Source organism: Ursus arctos, unplaced genomic scaffold, assembly GCF_023065955.2.
Source record: "Ursus arctos isolate Adak ecotype North America unplaced genomic scaffold, UrsArc2.0 scaffold_24, whole genome shotgun sequence".
Lineage (NCBI taxonomy): Eukaryota > Metazoa > Chordata > Mammalia > Carnivora > Ursidae > Ursus > Ursus arctos.
In genome coordinates this window covers 20,334,098-20,348,494 of record NW_026622919.1, presented here as the reverse complement: position 1 = coordinate 20,348,494, position 14,397 = coordinate 20,334,098, and the positions used below count along the sequence as shown (strand labels likewise).

Genomic DNA, 14,397 nt, shown 5'->3' with positions numbered 1-14,397 from the left:
TTCTAAGAAAACCAGACAAGGGAAGAATAATGGAGGTGGGGAAAGGAAGGGAGAAAGAAAGAGGAAAGGAACAGAGGGATGAGAGATCTACGAGGAGTGTAGGGCAAAGTAGGCTCCCAGAAATATTGAAGAAAGGCTTGCTGTGGCATATAACCCTTTTCCTCTATGCCCCTAAATTTTTTGCATAAAAATCTTTGATTCTTCAGTGCTTTTGGACATTCTGTATATTGTTATTTCTGAGTCGGTTGGTTGGTTTTTAATGTCACACTCCATGTTGGGATTTTCCTGAAGGTAAGAACAGGGACTAGGAAGCCTGATTCAGTGGCATGTTGGGTTTAATTTCCCAGCAAATGAGGACAATCACTGCAAAGCAACAGACACAAGAACATTGTATTTTTAGGCCAGGAAGGTGGAACTTTATTCAGAAGCAGCAACAAGATACAGAAATCTTCCTGTAAAAGGAAATACAGACTTTTGGATCTGATGCTGTGACAGCAGTGCCCCTGAGGACCCTGCAGGAATTTCTGTGTTTGGAACAGGGTGACTTGGCACCCAGAAATCAAAAGGTCACATGTAGAATTTGGGCAATTCTAGTCATTTCTTGCTATGAATACTACCTAATTCCATACTCTGTGTCCACTTGGGGGAAAAGTCAACAAAGGTGAGAGTTTGGCCTGAGGCTGGGATGTGGACACACAGTTGTTGGGAATGGCCACCCCTAAGGCATCCATATGGTGTATAGAGTCTGCTGCTGTGATGAACCCAATGAAGGGAAGAGGGTGGGTTCAGGGAAGGGTCTCAGCAGCAAGAGGAGGCACAGCACATGGGGCGGGGGCAGGTGGAGATGACACAGGTGGGGCGGTAGCAAGTGGTGTGGCAGGAGACCCGGCCACAGACTGGGCGCAGGCAGCAGGAGGGACAGCAGCAGGAGGGCTGGCAGCAGCTGGAGCCACAGCAGCTGGAACCACAGCAGGAGGGGCGGCAGCAGCTAGAGATGCAGCAGCTGGGCCTGCAGCAGCTGGAGCCACCGCAGGAGGGGCGGCAGCAGCTGGACACACAGCAGCTGGGGCGGCAGCAGGTGGTCTGGCAGCAGGTTGGGCGGCAGCAGCTAGAGATGCAGCAGGAGGGGCGGCAGCAGCTGGAGCCACAGCAGCTGGAGCCACCGCAGGAGGGGCGGCAGCAGCTGGACACACAGCAGCTGGGGCGGCAGCAGGTGGTCTGGCAGCAGGTGGGGCGGCAGCAGCTAGAGATGCAGCAGGAGGGGCGGCAGCAGCTGGAGCCACAGCAGCTGGAACCACCGCAGGAGGGGCGGCAGCAGCTGGACACACAGCAGCTGGGGCGGCAGCAGGTGGTCCTGCAGCAGGTGGTCTGGCAGCAGGTGGGGCGGCAGCAGCTAGAGATGCAGCAGCTGGGCCTGCAGCAGCTGGAACCACAGCTGGAGGGGCAGCAGCAGGTCTCCTGGCAGAGGCCGTGGCTGCAGCCCTGGTCAGAGCAGACAGAACCACAAGAGGAATTAACCATGGTGTCAGAGAGTGGAAATTGTGGGTGTGTTTCCAAAAGAGTGAGTTTGGAACTGTCCTTGCCACATGGCCCCTTTTATACCCTGCTGAGGGACTTCTATGATTATGAAAAGACTATTTCCTTCTTTTTGTTTATATGACTACAAATACAATTAGTAAATTAGATTATTATGTTTTTCTAGTAAAAACTCTTAATGTATAGAAAATAGTTATTTCCCTTTTCTCAAGTTCCCCAGGGTTCTCATGTGAATCACTTCCTATTTCTTCCTTTGTTCGCAGTGTCACAAGACTTTAATCTCTGGGTATCATGTGACACAGTTGGGTCCCTGTCTCTTCTATGTTTCTCACCTTAACATGATGGAGAAAGATCTCTAGTGGAAAATTCATATTTCAATAGATGGAATGCTGGTAGGAAGAAGGAAAGTAAGCTTCTTTTTGAGCATAAGAAGTGAGGAGACTTATGATTCACTGTGTATATTGTGGTGGTCTTTGTGTTAATGAAATTTCTACAGCATTCCAAGCTGTGTTATTTCTCATCATTCTGATGTACTTTGAAACAGCAGCAACTCAGGGTTTTTAAATAGCAAAGAGTCATCTGGGATTGATCAGTATTGATCTTCAGAAGTGTCTTCTGGACTGGGCTAGAGTAATTGGGCTGATAGTTTTTGACCTGTCTTTTGAAATGTCAGAATATGCCATGGTTATACTTTATGGCCATTTTTATTAAAATTTTTTTCAAATATTCTAACTGAAAATGTCTGTCAGTTTTTGTGGTATCATTTATGTTTAAGATTTTCTTGGAAGCATTAAGAGGAATATAAATGATATTTATGATCTTTCATGTAACTTACATAGTAATTGCATCCATAAAGAGTTTTGTAATCAAGGCCACATCTAGTTATGCTCCTAAGTAAGAGGGATTCTTAAGTGCCGTAGGTATTCAGGGAAAAAAATATTCAAGGAAAGAGCAAGTTACATTCATAATAGTCCCTCTTCATGCGAAGTCTCTCATGAGCTCAGTGTTCTCCTAGTTATCTTTTCCCATTGAGTTAAAATGCCACCTTCCTCCTGTACCTTCCTTGGCATGACACAAAGTCAAGTCCTTTCTCCATTGCACTTCCATTGTGCTTTGTACATGCATGGGTTCCATCATGTCATTTTCTACCAGAAATGCATTTATGTATCTGACTCCCTCTAGGATATAAACTTGATAAGGGCAAGGACTGTGCTTTACTCATCTTTGTATTCCCCAGGGCCTGAAATAGAATGGTTTTTGATAAAGGAGATTTCTTTTTCTTTTTTTTTTTTATTAATGATTTTTTATTATATTATGTTAGTCACCATACAGTACATCCCCGGTTTCCAAGATAAAGGAGATTTCTATTTAATGAGTGTAGATGTCTCAGTCATCAAAGAAGACACATTGCCCTTTTGTTGTTCAAGAGAAAGGACAAGATTTGAGATTGGGCATAACTCTGGCCTGTGATGATGAAAGGGAAATGTCTGGAAGGTTTACTTTAAGAAGTAGTGAGAGATAAATTGAGATTGCTAGAATGAGGGAGAGATTGTGTGTAGCCTTAAATTTCAGGAGAAATGGTGGGATTTATTAAGAGCCATTAGGCAGGAATGCAATAGATATATGCCATGTATAATTTACTTTTATTTTTTATTTGCCTTTAGAAATGCCAAAATACACTTGGCTTTCTGGGGAGAGACGCTGTTTAAAGGTTGAAGTGGAGCAAGGTGAGAGGTGCGCTCTCAGCCTCAGGTGATGGTAATGAGCATAACAGTGTTACTTCAAAGAAAGAATCAGCAAAGGCTTGAACCAAATTGAACATAGAGGTATGAGGAAGGTTTTTCATAAAACTTACAAAACATACTCCATCCATTTTTATGTATTTTATAACTATATCCATGTATATAATGTATGCCCTTTCCTCCTAAAAGCCAATAATTTAAAGTTTTAAGGGAAAATAAATTAGAAAGTATTTATGTGCTAAAAAAAGAACTGAAACCATTTAGAGATAAGGAAGAGATATTTGGCATAATTACACACTGAGTATACCTGCCCTTTTTAGGAGCCTACACAAAATGAAAACACGATGGATTGTGGAATTCCTGTCCTTCTTTCCTTCCTCCTCCAGCCTCTGAGTGCTGCCCGCTGAGCACTTTGCTGGACGCTGCACTAACACAACCACCAGCACCTTAGGCAGTTGTTCCGGTGCTTTCCACAGTTAGCACATTTGCCAGTCCCAACAACCCAGTGCAGTAAGTTTCACTATAATCTCCCCTTTACAGATGAGGAAACTGAGGCACAGGGAGAATTAAAACCAATAAATAGGAAGCAGTGATTTGTTTCCAGCCAACCCAGCACTGGAGTCCACATTTTTAAGCACTATACACACTGCCTGTCTGAAAAGTTAGATGGGAAAGACATTGTCGTTACCCGCACGCTGCTCTAGGTTAATAACGCACTCTGCATTATTAACATATAAAATAAGCGTGCAACTTCCATAGAGTCATTTGAAACCCCACTGTCAGCACATATCTATGGACATGTATTCTGCGTTTTTCAAATTCCTTATCATGGGCCTAAGAGCCCCCTGTTGGTCACTATTCATTTAGTATTTTTCTATTTCTTTTTGGAATTAGCTGTGACCATTGTATATTTTTCTTAAATAATTAGAACTAAAATCTGTATCCCTTCCAGATGATGTGATTTATTTTGTAATAAAGGAGAACATGTAATACTTTAACAGTTCCCTTGGAATTTACCTCTATACCCCAAACATGCTTGCTTATTATGTGATTCTTCCCTTAGACAGTAGGGAAGTGCATACCCAGTAAAGCTGCCTCAAGTGAGGTAACTGAATTATGATGTGATACCACTATGGTGCTTGTCATTTTCCACACGGGGCTGGAAAACTTTTCCCCACCCCCTTCCCTTTGTCTGAATCAGTCCTCTGGTCATAACCACTGAGCTGGGCTGTGGGTTGCAGCTCTGCGTCCACCCCTCCATCCCTGTGAGCTTTGGCAAGACCAGCATTGCTAAGACATGAAAAGAAAACAATCTCCTTCTTTAGAAGGAGTGTAGGGATAGTTTAAATGTTGCTTAGCATTGTCTTGGGTAGGGAAGAAGTGGAGGTAAAAACAAAACAAAAACGAGTCTCTGATGAAACGTTTTTATATTTTCCATCTTTTATACTTTAAAATTTAATTTGAACATTTTGAATATCATTTTTTCACATGTATTCCTCCCACCTTCCCACAGTCACCTAAATTCCCTCCATGAAGGCAGCTAGAGCTTCCAGGTTTTTGTTGCTCATTCTGAAGATATTTAATACCTAAGAAACAAATAAGAATGTTTATTCATTTCTTTCCTTTATACCAATGGTAGTACATCAGTCATGGTCCTCTTGCTTTGCTTTTTCACCTGAAGCATTCAGAGAGTGCATATACCACCTTGCCATTCTCTTTCTTTTACTGTAGCATCGTATTCGATTTGTGACGGTATTATAATTTATTGGACCAGTCTTCCGGTGTTGGATATTTAGTTTGCTTTTAGTCTTTTGAGATTACATACAATGCTGCAATGAATAAGCCTGTTCATACATAATTTCACATGTGTGAGTGTTTTCTGTAGAATAAATTCCTACGGAAGTAGAATAGCTGGATCAAGGAGTATACATTTGTTTATAATATTTGTTAGGTAATGCCAACTCCACCTTCCACAGAGGTTGTACCCATTTACACATCTACCAGCAATGTGTGAATATTTTGTTTTTCCCCATTTTTATTGATGCAATGGTACACAGGATACACAAATACATAGATACATATATAGAGATATGTATTTATGTATGTAAACACCTGTTTATCATTAATCTTGGTCAATATGATAGGTGGGTGAAAAAGTTTCTCTAGGTAATTCTTTTTCTTTTTCAAATTTTTATTTAAATTCTAGTTAATTAATATATAGTGTAATATTGGTTTCAAGAGTAGAATTTAGTGATTCATCACTTAATATAACACCCAGTGCTCATCACAAGTGCCCTCCTAAATACCCATCACCTATTTAGCCCATCCCCCATCACCTCCTCTCTCTATGTGATTTTAATTTGCATTTCCCTTATTGTAAGTGAGATTGAGCAGCTATTCAGATGTTTAAGGCTATTAGTATTTCCTTTTCTATAAGAAAAATTATAGAAATTTATAGAAAAATTATAGAAAATTTTCTATATTGTCTATAATTTGTTTTTATGTTTTTCTACTATGTTTAACCTTTATACATTGATTTTTGTAGGAGCTCTTTATATAAAGCATAAAAGGCTAAAAATTAGCCTTTTTATGTAATATGAATTTCAAATATTTTTCCTAGTTTGTCTTTCTTCTTTGACATTGCTTATGTGGTTTTTGCCATGCAGATGTTTACTTTTGATATGGTCAGATTTATTAGTTCTTTTTCTTTTATGACTTATGGGTTGGTGTCATACTTTGAAAGACCTTTCCAGTTGTGGTTTTGCATAAACACTGTTTCATAATTTCTTCTGTTCAAAGTTTCATGTTTTATGTTTTCAAATATTTAATCCGTGAGGATTACAAGATGTGAGGTTTAAATGTTTTTAAATCTGATATGAATCATAACCTAACACCACTTACTAAAAAGTATTTTTCCCCCTACTGATTTAAGATGCCACCTTTTCATTTCTTTATGTATTTGAGTCTATTTCTGGACTTGCTTTTTCAAATTCATTGATGATTTTTCACTCATGAATTCCACAATTATCAATGTATAGTATTAACTTGCTCTTAATGGTTATCAGGTCCAAGCCAGCCTCACTAGATTATGGCAGTATGCTAGTGAACTCAAACATCCATGTAGCCAAACATATAAATCTATACTTGGTTACCTGCCATGAGGATGTAAATTGCACCTGGCAGAACCTGAAGCTGGCATGGAAGAGAATGCAGCAGGCAAGTCTGGGATGGCGTACCAGTCTGGCTAGGCTTGTTGTGCCTCCTATAAAGTTCTGATATATTAGTTACAACTGAAGCAACCAGAGGAAAGAGCTGTTTAATCACCAGGAGTCTGCTGTTAACCTCCAAGAACTGTCTTCCCTTACACTGGCCAGACAGGACTATTAAAAGGGTTTGTGGGGATTATAAGGCTCCCTTCAGCTATCTCCCTCATCAGAACAGTCATTTCTTGTCGCTCTTCTGTAATTCAATATTGCTTAGAGTTTACTACTGAGGAGGGCTCGAACAATTCAGTGGTGCATATTTAACACGGCCAAATAAAACTGGATGAAGGGCAGACTTACTCCATGCTCTGTTCACTTAAAATGTGTGTTTGGGTAAAGTCAATGGGACCACAGCCCCACTTTCCCGTTCATAACTGTTTCTACCTTGGTTTTCTCTGCCACAGTATCTCTGGTATCACTTTTGGATCTTTCAGAGCACAGTAACTCTCTCTGATGGAAATTACTGTACATTGAGTGCCTGTATATAGTAATCCTGAGAAGTTTGGCATGCTGCCCTTTGACGACTTTACCTGAATCCTTGCATAGGTCTTCAGGCGTAGGGTAACTGCTCCTTGCTATTACAAGCCCTGCTATTGAGTTATTCCTTGTTGCTTTCCCTAAGCTCTGTCCACACTTTCGTAAACAGTCCTTTTATTACACAGATTAAGAGTGCGATCTTGTTCCTGCTGTGACCCAGTTCTTGTTATAAAAACAGGAAATTATAAGCCTCATATACTTCAATACTGAAAAAAGCAGTATAAAACCTACATTCTTTGATTCAGCTCTAGCTAATAAAGCATAACATTAAAATGAGAGCCTGCATCCTATAATTAGTACTTACCAAAGAGGGACATAGGGGAGGATGAATGATTAATTCTAGTGTGAATAGACAGGGCTGTATTCTATAGAACATTTCAGAGTAAGTTGAAAAGGTCAAGCTGAAAATGTCTACCAGACATTTCTGTGATATGCTAAGAATATGGTATCCAGCCTGTGTTGGGGTGAACCCCATTTTATATCAACTCCTATCTGGTTTGTCTCTTATACCTTATAAATTTTTTTTTAATTTTAGAAATAATAACTCCTAATTACACTTGTTAAATTTTGGGGAAATATAACACAGCTAATAGATAAAACTGATGTATGCACAGTTTGAATTGAAGATGTTTTTACTGTACTTCAGATTATGAACCAAAATGTATAGACCCTTATATTTGTATAAACATGATATTATTATATATATTGTGACATATTCTCAGCTAAGGAAGATTATTCTTCCCTGAGTCTGGATGCTGAGAAAACTGAGTCTCACAGAAATATCATATGAATATCTCTTAAGTAAAACCAGGCAAGTTGATAAAAGCCCAAAGTGAAAAAAAATCATCAACAAGATGAGAAACTTCAGTAACATGAGAATTTTCATGAGACTGAAAAAATAATATAGTTTTGGTCTAGAAATACTAAAATTTTGAGCATCTATTAGTGAAAAGTTTTAAAATTTTTATGGAAAAGTTGCCATGGACTTCATAGATTTCCAGAAATCTGGATTTAGAAGGTATACTTAGTATTCTAAAAGAGAGTTTTTGTGCTTAGAGAGGAAAGGAGGAAGGAAAGAAGAGGAGGGAAGGAGGGAGGAGAAAATACTTGAGCTAGGTAGAACACCCGATATTTGCACAACCAATAATGGAACATACTGGAAGTAGGAATATAGTTAAGTGAAATTTAGATGACTTTATGATGTTCATCTCACTAGTGTTGTTAAAAGGACATTTGAGACATATACTAAAACTTAATTTTGAGTTATAGAGGACAGTGAAACAATTATGAAAACTTCCTCTGCTGTTTACCAAAGACAATACTATGCTAAGATAGTAATCTAGTCCAAGGTAGTGTTTCAAGACAAATACCCAAAAAAAGATATTTATTGAGAGCGTACATTACGTGCCCCACCCTGTGCTAACTGTATTACATGGATTATGTCTTTGAACCTTTGAGGAACATAGTGTGTTGTCCCCATTTCTCAGAGAAAGCAAAGTGAGCCTTGGAGAGGTTAAGCAGTTTTTGTCCATGTCATAGAATGAATGCCTAGCGGAGTCTTGATTCCACTGTAAGTAACTGCTCTTGAACATGTTCTCCTGCATTTGAAGAAAGCTGGCCTTTGGTGTGAGGTGATAGGTGAAGGCACACACACATACACACATGCACACACACATGCACATGTGAAATCATTAATAAATTGGGAGATTTTAATATCAGAGGAAATGACTGTTTATTAAGAACATAAGAAAACAGTGTCCTCTAAGATCGTCATAGTCAGTGTATACAAGGGATGAAGATATTGCTGGCCTAAAAATAAATGCACTTGGACCTGGGTTAAAAAACATTTGACGGGGGCGCCTAGGTGGCTCAGTCGTTAAGCCTCTGCCTTCAGCTCAGGGTGTGATCCTGGCGTTCTGGGATCGACCCCGTATCAGGCTCCTCCGCAGGGAGCCTGCTTCTTCCTCTCCCACTCCCCCTGCTCATGTCCCCTCTCTCGCTGGCTCTCGCTCTTTCTCTGTCAAATAAATAAATGTTGAAAAAGAACATTTGACAGATGTTTTTATCTGTCATTTCCTAGAACTGAGTGCCACCTCTGAATGCCAATCAGAAGATGAAGAGTTAGCAGCTAAGAGTCCATTTCGCAGTCACTGGGTGGCTCTAATATATTTTATGTGGCTTGTGAAGACATCCATATATCACAAAGATTATACACAGACTCAACAGCAAGAGGATGCACAGCACATGGGGCGGGGGCAGGTGGAGATGACACAGGTGGGACGATAGCAAGTGGTGTGGCAGGAGACCCGGCCACAGACTGGGCGCAGGCAGCAGGAGGGGCAGCAGCAAGAGGGCTGGCAGCAGCTGGAGCCACAGCCACTGGAACCACAGCAGGAGGGGCGGCAGCAGCTAGAGATGCAGCAGCTGGGCCTGCAGCAGCTGGAGCCACAGCAGCTGGAGCCACCGCAGGAGGGGTGGCAGCAGCTGGACACACAGCAGCTGGGGCGGCAGCAGGTGGTCCTGCAGCAGGTGGTCTGGCAGCAGGTAGGGCGGCAGCAGCTAGAGATGCAGCCGCTGGGCCTGCAGCAGCTGGAACCACAGCAGCTGGAGCCACCGCAGGAGGGGCGGCAGCAGCTGGACACACAGCAGCTGGGGCGGCAGCAGGTGGTCTGGCAGCAGGTGGGGTGGCAGCAGCTAGAGATGCAGCAGCTGGGCCTGCAGCAGCTGGAGCCGCAGCAGCTGGAGCCACTGCAGGAGGGGCGGCAGCAGCTGGACACACAGCAGCTGGGGCGGCAGCAGGTGGTCCTGCAGCAGGTGGTCTGGCAGCAGGTGGGGCGGCAGCAGCTAGAGATGCAGCAGCTGGGCCTGCAGCAGCTGGAGCCACCGCAGGAGGGGCGGCAGCAGCTGGAGATGCAGCAGCTGGGGCGGCAGCAGGTGGGGTGGTAGCAGCTAGAGATGCAGCATCTGGGCCTGCAGCAGCTGGAGCCACAGCAGCTGGAGCCACCGCAGGAGGGCCGGCAGCAGCTGGACACACAGCAGCTGGGGCGGCTGCAGGTGGTCCTGCAGCAGGTGGTCTGGCAGCAGCTGGGGCGGCAGCAGGTGGTCTGGCAGCAGGTGGGGCGGCAGCAGCTAGAGATGCAGCAGCTGGGCCTGCAGCAGCTGGAGCCGCAGCAGCTGGAGCCACTGCAGGAGGGGCGGCAGCAGCTGGACACACAGCAGCTGGGGTGGCAGCAGGTGGTCTGGCAGCAGGTGGGGCGGCAGCAGGTCTCCTGGCCACAGCCCTGGTCAGAGCAGACGGAGCCACAACAGGAGTTGACCATGGTGTCAGAGGGTGGAGGTTCTGGGTGGGTTTGCAGGAAAGTGAAGGTCTTGAGTGTGGAGGTCTCCTTGCGCCATGGCCTCTATATACCGCCCGAACAGGGTGGTTTGTCAACACATCTTCCTTGTTGTTGTTTACCTAACATTTAAGTAATTATCAGGTACACAACAGTGTTTGTCTATGTAATGGTTTAAACTCATGGGAAACAAATTTTCTTTTCTAGATGTGATCAATTCTATCTGGCCTCCTTTTTCCTCCTGACTCACACCCACTGGCATCTTCTGGACCGCCGTCTCCTCCTCTTCCTCCACAGAGGGCTGTTATGTGATAGGTGGCCTTTGCAATTACATTTCTTCCTCTCCCCTCCTGGATCCCCTAGCAGGATGGGATCCGGGCCAACACATCTCTGGTCGTGCATTTCTTCCCGTGATCAGCGGGGAGGACATCCCATGTGCATCGTGTGGCATGTGAGAAGTGGCACAAGACAAGAGGAAAAGGCCCTATATTACGGGTCATTGTTGAGCAATGAGGAAGGGGACAGCTGTCTATGTGTGTGTGATGTTGTTGATCCCTGCCACTGGTATGGGCTTTCCTGGGTGTTTCTACCTTTGGGATCACGTCGTCTACCCTGAAACCGTGGCAGGCCATTGTCTGTACGGTTCCCGTCACTGCCCTGAGTTGTAGTTCATTAAGTGTTAAGTTTGCCGTCACATATTTTTCTGTTGCATTTCTCTGGATGGTCTTTACAGTCCGAAAAACTTAGCCTCATTTTTATTCTTATGTCATTCTTAATTGAAAATACTCTTCCACAGAGCAAAAAGGATATGTTGAATAATCAGAAGGTGCCTCTCCTCAGAATTTATCTCCAGAGCTGGGAGATCTGTAGCACATGTCTTTTGTTTGTCTGTTTGTCTGTCTGTCTGTCTGTTTGTTTTTTGGTGGGGGGATGCATTTGAAATGTGTATGGATCTTAGTCAAGGTAACTTCATTTAGTTACTATTTCTCCTTCTTCTCCGCTTAGTGATAGTCCAACTTTAGCATGCAGCAAGTCATCGAAAGGGCCTATGAAATCTGTCGGGACAAACGCTACAGGTTGTGATTACACGGGGAGCCTGAGGTTTGGCATTTCTAACAAATACCCCGATGATGTTGGTGCTGAAGGCCCAGGACCACACTTAGGGACCTACTCCTTCATTCTGTTCATTCGTGCTTTGAGGAAGTGCCTCTATCAAGTTCCTTCCTGTTCCTTTTCAGTTACTGGAAGCAGCACCCCCCATAGCCACACACACACCCCCTTACCAGCAGTAGACTATGTAAAACACCATCAGAAGAGCTCGTAGTAGTGTAATGCAACTTCAACAATGGTGTTTAAGGCAAAGTAGCCAAGATGAGAATTTGGTAAAGACAGAGATTTATTCATAAATAAATGGTTTAGTCACTATTTCTTGTTTACATTTCCTGATTGATTTTATATTTTTGGTGGAATGTGCACACATTGAGATTCAAAAAATCCTAAGTGTCGTCCTCCATAGTGATGGATTTTGTTTGATACTCAGAAACCCACCCGTGGAATTCCCACATCTATCAGGATAGAACATTTCCATTATACCAGAAAGTGCCCGCTTGTCCCTTAGTAAGTCCCCACAGCCGTAGAGGCGACGGCCGTTTCAATATGTTTGCTTTTACCATAGATCTCTTTTGATCTAGAACATCAAACAGACTCTGTGTCTATATCTATGTGTATATCTATGTCGTGTGTGTGTGTGTGTGTGTGCGTGTGTGCACTTTCCATACAGCATATAGCATTTCTCTTTGGTTTGGCACCATTAACCTGGCTTCTGCCTGTAAGAATGCCTGATGTTGATGCGTGTATCACTGTTTCAGCCAGTGGTGTACTAGTGAAGTAGCAAGACGTACTTTAACTCTTAGCATTAAATTTCACGGTAGGGTGACCATCCATTCCCTAAGGTAACCTTCATTTTAAATCTTAAATAGAGTGTGCATTTCAGTTCAGCCTAAAGTTTTAAAAATTCTTTCATATGATGAAAAATGCACATAACCAAAAAGCTTGTAAAGTATACAAGCATAATATAAAAAAAGTAGTTATGGAGCAAACATTTGTATGCCCAAAGCTTGAGTCAAGAAATAGAACATTGTTGCCACCAAGAAGGCTCTTGCTAGGTCTTTTCTTGACCACAGTGCCTTTTCCACCCTACAGGCGATTACCATGCTGATCGATTGATCTTTTTTTTTTTTTTAATTTTAATTATTCATTTGAGAGGGAGGGAGAGAAAGACACCCAGCGAGAGCAGGAATACAAGCAGGGGGTGTGGAGAGGAAGAGGCAGGCTCCCAGCGGAGGAGCCTGATATGGCGCTGGATCCCGGAACGCTGGGATCACGCCCTGAGCCCCCCAGCGGAAGGCAGATGCTTAACGACTGAGCCACCCAGGCGCCCCCCATGCTGATTTTTCAAGTAACCTATTCATTTAGTTTCCTTACAGTTTTATTAGCTAGGTATGCATGCCTAAAAGATACAGCTTTGTTTTATGTTTCTGACATTTTTAAAAGGGAAATCTTACTATGAATGTGTTTTGATTCTTTCACTCAATACTATGTAAGAGTTCTGGTAGGCAGCCTCCAAGAAGGCCTTCAAGGGGCTTTCCACCTCCTGGTGTTCACGGTCTCATGTATTTCGCTCCCCTCGAATGACTTGCTTCTAAACCTCGGCAGATGGCAACATCAAGGGGTTGAGTTACAAAAGACGGTGACTTTCATCTTAAAGCCAGCCCTTTCTCCCTCTCTCACGGGCTTTGATGAAGCCAGGTGCTATGTGGGAGACATCCTTGCAGCAGAGAACTGAGCACAGTCTCCATTCACCAACCAGCAAGGAAGCAAGGTCGTCACGCTAGTGGCCCTCAAGGAACTGAATCCCGCCGGTGACCACATAAGTGAAGTGACAAGTGGCTTCTTCCCCAGTCGAGACCTCACCTGAGACCCCAGTGCCAGGCAGCACCTTGCGTGCAGCCCTTTGAACCCTGTGAAATGGAGGGTCTAGGTGGGCCATACCTACCTAGATTGTGGATCCACAGGACCCGAGATACTAAAAATGAGTGTCATTTTAAGCTGCTAAATTTTGAGGTAATAGTGCATAAGAGCAGATACCCAGTGCGGATTTATGTTGGACCGCAGCACACACAGGTGAGAAAGGAGGAATTGAAAGGTGCAGAGAAGTACAGATGCCAAAATAAAATAGATGTAGTCCTAAAGCCCGAAAACGCAAACTGCCTGTGTTCCCTAGGAGAGATCTGGGGGCACTCTGTTTACTCAGATATTGAGGAATCATCAAATCCCAGTGCCAGCATGGTCACTGAGAGAGTAGTGCCTATTCTGTAAAGTCAGAGGTTGTGTTGGGATTGCTGGGACCAGGAATATGCTCCCTAGGAATAATGGGGATGATAATATCCCTGAATGGTAGAGTCCAGGTGGCAGCATTTAAGTCTAGGAAGCAATGTGGGTATAATTATGTGATGGCCAACAAGATTGGAATGACAAAGGGGCAGAATGATGTGTAACGCTCAGGGACCTAGCAATATGGTTAATAGATCATGGTGTCCCTCATAATAGGATATAGGCAGCCAGGGGGCGGGGGCTGCCTGGGTGGCTCAGTTGGTTCAGCGTCTGCCTTTGTCTCAAGGCATAGTCCCGGCATTCTAGGAACCAGCTCCGGGTTGGTCTCCCTACTCAGTGGGGAGTGTGCTTCTGCCTCAGCCCCTCACCCCGCCTGTGCTCAGTCTCTCTCTCTGTCTCTCACTCTCTCTCTCACCCCTCCCAAAATAAATAAGTAGATAAGTAAGTATATAAATAAATAAATAAAGATATGGGCAGCTAAATAGGGTGCAGCTTTGTGTGTGTGTGTGTGTGTGTGTGTGTGCGCGCGCGCGCGCATGCGTTCTGGGGCGCGCGTGTGTGCGCACACACCCCCGTCTGCCATGTGTGTAT

The 14,397-nt window shown here is 43.6% G+C and overlaps 1 protein-coding gene across 2 annotated transcripts; it reads right to left on the bottom strand.

The window, feature by feature from the left end:
* Positions 1-396: 396 nt before the first annotated feature.
* On the bottom strand, positions 397-10,536 carry LOC113249302 (keratin-associated protein 4-12-like). Of its 2 annotated transcripts, XM_048224709.2 has the most exons (2): positions 10,148-10,536; positions 397-1,420 (listed from the first exon to the last, which is right to left on the bottom strand). In XM_048224709.2, exons 1-2 carry the CDS (start codon positions 10,396-10,398, stop codon positions 799-801), a joined length of 873 nt encoding a protein of 290 aa, XP_048080666.1. In that variant the 5' UTR covers positions 10,399-10,536; the 3' UTR covers positions 397-798. The 2 variants fall into 2 exon arrangements, with proteins under 2 accessions (XP_048080666.1, XP_048080664.1); XM_048224707.2 differs by lacking the exon at positions 397-1,420 and having other exon boundaries at positions 8,797-10,536.
* Between the last annotated feature and the right edge of the window lie 3,861 nt (positions 10,537-14,397).